This window comes from Melospiza melodia, chromosome 2 (assembly GCF_035770615.1).
Source record: "Melospiza melodia melodia isolate bMelMel2 chromosome 2, bMelMel2.pri, whole genome shotgun sequence".
Classification (NCBI taxonomy): Eukaryota; Metazoa; Chordata; class Aves; order Passeriformes; family Passerellidae; genus Melospiza; species Melospiza melodia.
Window position 1 is genome coordinate 112,704,529 of NC_086195.1, and position 8,043 is coordinate 112,712,571.

The window sequence follows — 8,043 nt, forward strand, 5'->3', positions numbered from 1 at the left end:
ATGTGTCTTGAATTAGGATTAAATTGCCAGATGGAGTCCTTTCAGTAAGTTTATCCTAGTGCAATTTTTAAGTAAATCCTGAAAGACAACACACAGGAATTTTTAGAAGGTGAAAGCAGGAATCTGCACCACCACTACCCCAGCTGAAATATGGTAAATCAGCTCAGGCTCTGTAACAGATGATAGATAGGCAAACATTGAAATGGAAGTCCAAAATATCTGTCACTATGTTTTCAGTAAGAGCTGTCTTTTAGCAAGTTTGCCAAGCAAGTGTTGGTAACTGAGCTGGAGCAAAAGCAAATGTAGTGTAGTTGGGTATGCACATGCTCAAAATAAAGAGTAGACGTTGTGCCACCAGTCATTACGAAAAGAAAGCAAAAAGGTTTGATACTTCATTTATTTAGCTGTTTGTTATTTTTGTTAAAAGGCTATTGAACACCCTGTTCGCACAAATCAAATTCCACGTCAGATTCCTGAGCAATCGTTCTATACAAAGCCATTACCTGGTATTATCATGGGAGGGATTCTTCCTTTTGGATGTATCTTTATACAGTTGTTCTTCATTCTCAATAGTATTTGGTAAGTTCACCATAAATTGAATTTTCTGTCATAAAAAAGTGATAATTTCTTTGTGAAAGTTTTCTTCAATGTGCTTTCCTGGATTATTTGGGGATGCATTGTTACCATACTGGTTTAATACTATTTAAATGTTAGTATCTTTTTTATGTTTTAATGATACTCGGTGCCTGTTGTGCTTGTTGGGGTGTGCAGAGAGGTGGCTGTGATATGCTTAGCAATTTACAGCTGACCTACCTTCAGATAGTTTGTTGTTTTCTCATGCTACTCTTGTGACTTCATGTGGAAGTGGCTCTGAAGCTGATATATAGCATATAACTTGACAGTAGTAAAGTTTATTAAAATAAACTTGAGATTTGTTTGGTAGTTGTTATTAGGCTAGACAAGTATTACTACTCTTGGGAGGAAAAAAAAGAACCAAGAACAAATTCTTGTGAAATCTTAATTAAAAAAGAGTAATGGTTTTTAAAAAGAAAGCCTCATAGACTAGTGCAGTATAAGTGAATTTTGATGTAAGCTCACTGACAAACTAATCTACTGTGAGGAATTTGTCTTCCTTCTGGCACAATTTAGTTATTGCATCTTGTTAAACTGTTTCTGAACCTTGAATAGGTGCCTCTACCCAACACAGACAGCTACAGCATTTGACATTTCTTGTTATTTTGGAGCTTTGCCCCTTTGATTGAAATGTGAGGTGAAATCCAGGTTCTTCTGAAGTCAGTGGAAGAGGTCATGCTGACTTCACTGGAACTGTGATTTCACCATTATGTTTAGTCATTTCTTTCTCTAAAATCCCAACCAGGGGCATGCTTTGGCCTTGCTTTCTCAGTGTTCTCAGACCAAGCTGCCAAGGTTCCTATTCTTTAGTTAGAAAATAAATTAGTCAATTGTATGGCTGCACAATTGACAGTTTTTCAATAGGAAGGGAAAATACTTAAGGTGATGTTACTACCTATGAAGAAATAATAATAGCACAATGGCCATTTAACTTTTTTTAACTGCCTTTTATAGGTCCCACCAGATGTATTACATGTTTGGCTTCCTGTTTCTGGTATTCATTATTTTGGTTATTACATGTTCTGAGGCTACAATATTGCTCTGCTACTTCCATCTATGTGCAGAGGTAGGAAATACTTCCTCTGTTTTCAAACCTGATAATGTTCTAAGAATGCTTCCAAAAATGTTCATGCCTTTGTAATTAAAAATAAGTATTCCAGAATTCAACATGAACACTAGTGCTAGATGAGATGTAAACTCATTTAAACTATGTCTTTAAAAAGTGAAGCAGGCTACTTTTGGCAACTCTTCTAAGAAATATTAAAACTTTGCACTGGGTGTTGCTGAGTCAGATGTCACATCTTTAGATTCTCACTCCCTGTTTTCTGAAGGTGCTAAATTAATCCATTAATTTTGTTCAATCGGAGTACATTTTGGACGTGCCCAGCCTTGGGAAAAAAAATATCTCTGTGGCTGGAAATAAGTACACCTGGCTTATTTGGGATTTTAGTATTTTATGTATTTGCTATTGATCTTTAGGTTACTTATCTTTAGTTTTGAATGGTGTTATTAAAGCAGTATTGGTTATATATAGTTCTTCTCCCTCTAGATAAAAAAAACCCTGCAAAAACTTACTTTTGGGTAAAGTCATAATAGAGAAGGTAGCTCTGCATTCCCTGGTAGGATCAGTGGGCTAAAGGTGTGCGCAATATTTCTCACACATTTGTATTTTCTCTCACTCTAGGACTATCACTGGCAGTGGCGTTCATTTCTCACTAGTGGCTTCACTGCAGTTTATTTCCTAATATATGCAATACATTATTTCTTTTCTAAACTGCAAATCACAGGAACAGCTAGCACCATTTTATACTTCGGTTATACCATGATTATGGTTTTGATCTTCTTCCTTTTCACAGGTAAGTGTATTCAACCTGATTTTTAAATTTTGAATCTGCCTTTAGTTTTGCACAGTAGAATCCTTGGCAAAACTGATCTTGATACAGAATTATAAATATATGTATGCCTTTGATTTTTTTCCAGGTGTAGCATATTGCAACTATGTGCTTACAAACTTTAATAAAAGAGATAAATGAGGATGAGGCAAAACTACTGCTGACTTGAAGTGTGGCCTGTCATTAGGTCTACAAATATGTGATAAATACTTTTCCAGATTTTATTTTTATGATAGTCATATGACAAACCTCAGCTTTTAAAAATAAGTTGTCTTTGGAGAAACACACTTCAAATCACACACAATCAAGTATAAAGTTACAGTGTCAAGATAAAAACAGCAGGTTTTTTGGAATAGCTGGAAGGAAGAGAGAGGGATAAAGGTAGACAAAGAATGCCTTGTTTTTTAAATTTACTCTCTTCCAGAATGTATTTACCTGTATCCCAATTGCATTGAAGTGGCATGGGAAGCAGACAGAATTTCTCTAACTTTTTTTTATCAGTCTTATCTGAACCTTGTAATCTTCATTGTGAGCGTTTGGAAAATACATCTGTCCTTAGGTGCTGCATTTCAATTTCCTCTTCAGTAATTGAGATGAGGTCACAATATTTTCCATTGTAGTCTTCAGTCAGACAGAAATAGCCCTTGTTTAGGGGGGGAAAATGGCAGTGAAAATGCAAGATATCTCCTTTCAAACTGATGCAAGAAGGCAGCAACTGCCAACTCCTCAAAAAGGCCTTAAAAATTCTGTGTTCTGCTGCAGCAGAATGCAGTCCATCCCTGTATACTCTGCCCTACAGAGCAGTACTTCTGAGACTACTTTGAACTGATCCATGGTTTAAATAATTTCAGGCCTCATGTTGATGATGACTTTTAATGATTCCAAAGTCTTGGATATGTGTCTGTGTATAGACACTATCTTTTGGGGCCTCCTAGACTACAAATGGCTTGTCATCAGAGCTTTTAATACAAATCTCACTATGACTTTTAAGTAGAATTTTCATTTCCACTTAACCTAGGAGAACAAAAATAGTAAAAGAAGAAAGAACTAAGAATGGTGTTCATTTTAAGTATAATTGAATATTTCAAAGACATGTCTACTTCAGCTAAGAAAATATTGAAGCTGTTTGTAGACTGAATGCAGATGATGGTGAATGGGAGCAATGGCCTGCAAGGATTTTCTTGGGTCATTGCCTGTTTAAAAGGAAAAAATGGGACTTGAGTGCATTATATAATCTCACTGAAAAGTGATCAGGCTGTGTCCCAGAAGTGGTCAGTTTTATCTTCCATCCTTCATTTTAAGTCAGTCCAATGTATTTTGGCATTGCTTGCAGATAGTTTGTAATTTATGCATCTCTGCTTTTATTCACATTTCTGTACCAGTTTGCAAGTCATTCTGAATGCACAGATCAGAGATTCTGCCTCCCTTGCTCGGGTTTTCTTCTTTCTCACCTTGCTTTTCTCTTAACCTTTACTTCTGGTCTGGGTGTACTGATAGTTTCATTGAACTAAAAAATCCTAGGATGTGTGGATGTTCAGCTGGAAATGAATGTGTACTGCTGTATGCAGATCAGCTTTAAATGCAGTGCAGACTTGCAAAGTAGTGTGAAAAATAGTAAGGCCTTACATAAGTGTAAAGTCAATTAATTTAGTTTCACCAGCTTTTCCAACAGATGTTCAGCAAGTCTGCCTGTAATAGTAAAACAGTTTTGCCCAAAACCAGAATTGTGTTTACCTTGTCTCCTTTGTTCACTTTGGATGTGTGCACTAATTCTGGAGCAAATTCATTCAAGATAAAGGGGATTTACAATAATTTTCTATGCTGAGACATGGTTTAGCTGCCTTTTGCATCTCAGATACTCATATAATTTACATTTTTTGCCTTTATTCTTTCGAGTCAGTCATGTCACGTGGCATTGTCTAGAGGCATTAAGATGTGTCCACTGCATCCCCTTTTTTCCTTTGCTCACGTGTTCACTTTCAGTTGACCAAGTGGCTGTGCAACACCTGCCAGCAAATTTTTAGGGTAGGTTCATAAGCATGCAAAGATGAGGTGGTTTATTCTCAGCTCCTTTCAGCTTCTTTTTGTGGCAGTCATTTGTTGGTAATTGGGACAGTGGAAATGCAAGTCATCCTGTGCAACTAGAACTCAGTTTTCAGTCTGTATGCTCTTGGTTTTTTAAATTTTCAATTTCGATGTTGAAATCAGGGGAGGTTACACTTGAGGCAGTTAATTACACAGAATTGTAAAACACTGTGCTTAACAATTTTTTATCTAATTCCCTCAAGATTAAGTGCAAATTATCTTTTAATTTGGGGAAATAATCCTGTTTCTTAAGATTTGAGAAGAATTATGTCCATTTAGGTTGATATGAATGTAAAAGCAGGTTATGTTCAGTTCTCTGAGATTTACTGAAGTGCTCTGAGATAAGGATTTACAGAAGAAATCAGAGGTAGAGTAAAGGTACAGGCAGTTCTTTTTTTTTTAAACAAAAGAACATATTAGCAATTTAGCAAAAACTGCTCCCAAGGGCAACTGACTTCCCATGCCAGGATGATAAAAAAGCTAACAAGAAAAAGTCATAATTGTTGTATGAAAACTATTCTGCTGCTGCTTACTCATCTGTGAAGAATTGTCAGGATGGGGAGGAAGGGTTTTGACGATGCCCTGCTGCTATGTCAGTGTAACACATGCTTCAGGCACTTGCATCCATACTGCATTCCAGGTCATTGATCAGACTCAGCAGGCACAATACCGGGAGCTACATGACAAATCTTTGATTCACAGCTGGGCTCACAACTACGTATCACAGTAAATGAATCACTTAAACATCAGTAGTTTAGCAAGCGTAAAGTGAAAAAAAATGACCATGATATCATTCATGGTTCCTTTCAAGCTTTGATAGACAACAAGTTACCACACAACTTTTGTTGCCCCTCTTACCAAATCTAAAACAAAGGAAGTTTTTTTTCCTCTAAAGAACTTCTTTGATGCTTGTATAAGTTCAGGATAGAATTCTAGAAGAGGTACTTAGGCAGAAATCAGATAATCTTCAGGGCTCTTTTCCTGTCCTAGTTTTTGTGGGAAATTAAGGTCCCTGTAACAGGTGTTCTGAGCTGCTGTTTAATCCAGTATCATTCTGATTGAGACTGAATTTTGATGTAATCCAGTTAAATTAACAAATCCCAACTATATTAACTATTTCACATTCAAAATAATATTTTTGTTAAAAGTTTCTTTTGGAGTTACAGAAAAAGAAGGGATGAAGCCACTGTTTTTTTTCTGCTAGAAGGATAATAAATAATCAGGGAAATTATTTTCATCCTCCAGTTTTAGTTCAAATCTGTGTATACCTTTTGACTGTCATAAGTATTTCAGTAGTGTTTGTTTTTAAGGTATGTAACACATGTTTTCAGTAGGACTACAAGTTGTGTAGTAACTACACTATGGTTTGAAATTTGTATTAACTCAGTCTGTGGAGAAATAAAGGTAGTGCTCTAGTTTTCCAAGACCTTAAAGTATTGCTAAGTAATGGGAACTCTGATGATGTTATTATGTTTATTAAACTTAATAATGTTCTGACAGCTGAGCAGATGAGAGAAAGTGTGTGTGAGTAGTCGCTGAGAAAGGGTGAAATGGAGCAGTGTGAAGGAGTGGGACTGCAGCATACTGGAACAAGAACAAAAAAATAAACAGAAACATCTTACTACTAGAGTGTTCCACATGATCTGTTCTGTGCTCCTGAAAATAATGAGAGGTTACAGAGTAGTTGATGCCCATAAGGTCTGAGTACTGTCTGTAACTTTCCATTGTCTGATGTGATTCATGTACTGAAGGCTAAGGACAGCAGATCACAGATACATACATCCTGACTCACAAACTATGAGCAGAAATTAATGTCTCCTGTGTCAGTGTTCTAACATGTCATTTTCTTTTTTCTCTCTTCTAGGCACAATTGGATTCTTTGCATGCTTTTGGTTTGTAACCAAAATATACAGCGTGGTGAAAGTCGACTGAAGAAACCGATGTAAAGAGTTAACACAGAAGAGGTTTAATCTTCATTAACCTAACTTAAAAACCTGGTCTCGTTGATGAACTTGAGCTTTATCAGAAGTATTGGCTACCTGTTCTTTGAGAATGATACTGAAATGCACCTACTTTTCCACTAACAAGTTTGTATTGTGACTTAACAACCTGTTTTCATTCAAACCTTAATGAAGATCAGAGTTACGATATTTATGCATTTGTAAATACAACTATACTTTGAAAGAAATGTTAAATTCTAATGGCAGAATAGAAGTGGCTGTATTACACAACTTAATGATACTTCTGATGAAAGTACAACTGTAAATAAGTTTTTCTAGCTTGGTAGGTGGGATGATTTATTTTTCTTTGAGGGAAATGAGAACTTTTTATTATGCTAACTTTGAAGGATGACTCTTTAAGAGGTGTTGCTTTTAGTCTGGATGTGATTTTTATTTTTTACTGGTGTTACGTCCATAAATATTCTGATTTCTGTGACTTAATTAGTTTTGGTGTTCTTGGCCTTTCAAACTATGTGCCTCTGAGTCCTTGAATTTATAAATTCATAACCCAATAAACGTTGTAAAAATGTCCTCATTGACTTATTACATATTAGAAGTTCATAAAAATATGTAAATACGATTATATTGAAGACAGATGCTTAAAGATTGCATAGAGTATTTTCTGGCATTTTCTATGGTTTAATGTATATTGACACACATTTAGATCTGCAAGAATTATTATTTGTGCTAAATGGCTTTAACATGGACATGTGATTGTGGCTCATGGGAACTAAATTATACACCCATTTAACAAAAGCTCTCTGCAGCATTAATCCAGTCCTTAACCCAGAGATTGCCATGGAGTTGTCACTATGTTGAGAAGATCTTACAAGGCATGAGTCGGCATTCTCTGCTGATCTTGCTTTTAGATCTCAATGATGCATATTCTATATAGCAACTATTGCTGACTGTACTTAATGTAGGTTAAAAAATAAAAGAAAATTACTATTTTTGCCTTATATCAAAAGACTAATGTCAATTTTGGATGACTGGCATTAAACCTATATTTGCCTTTTTTTGGAAATGGAGTATTTTGTTCAAACCTTGTTTGATAGTTTTAGATTCATAACACAATTTGGCTGGTAAAATTTTATTTAAAATTAAACTTCATGTACCAATTGCCATTCATAAGGTTGGGGGGGGCTTTATTCTTACCAGTTTACTTTTCTATAGGACCTTAACCTGATGATGCTTGAATATTGGACCCAATAAAAATATCCTTGGTTAAGGTAACTTGTCATTATTAACCTCCCAAAAGTTGGCACATCAAGGCTTCAGGAGGCATTAGCACAATTTTGCAGTGCTCCCTATCCCTTCCCAGATGAACCACAGCACTCGTGTTCTGCCTGTTGCCAGACACAGCTCTGCTCAGATGAGCACAGGTTTGTTCTTGTGCCCCTACCAACATACAGTCACGAGGAAATGTTGAGTTT

The 8,043-nt window shown here is 35.9% G+C and overlaps 1 protein-coding gene across 1 annotated transcript in view; it reads left to right on the forward strand.

Annotated features, from left to right (window-relative positions):
• The window catches only part of TM9SF2 (transmembrane 9 superfamily member 2), a 28,262-nt gene extending 20,628 nt beyond the window's left edge, over positions 1-7,634 (forward strand). Inside the window, exons 14-17 of the mRNA XM_063149596.1 lie at positions 428-579; positions 1,588-1,699; positions 2,318-2,489; positions 6,475-7,634. Of these exons, the coding sequence (XP_063005666.1) occupies positions 428-579; positions 1,588-1,699; positions 2,318-2,489; positions 6,475-6,542 (504 nt within the window). The 3' untranslated portion in view covers positions 6,543-7,634. The remainder of the gene's footprint in view (positions 1-427; positions 580-1,587; positions 1,700-2,317; positions 2,490-6,474) is intronic.
• Positions 7,635-8,043: the final 409 nt, after the last annotated feature.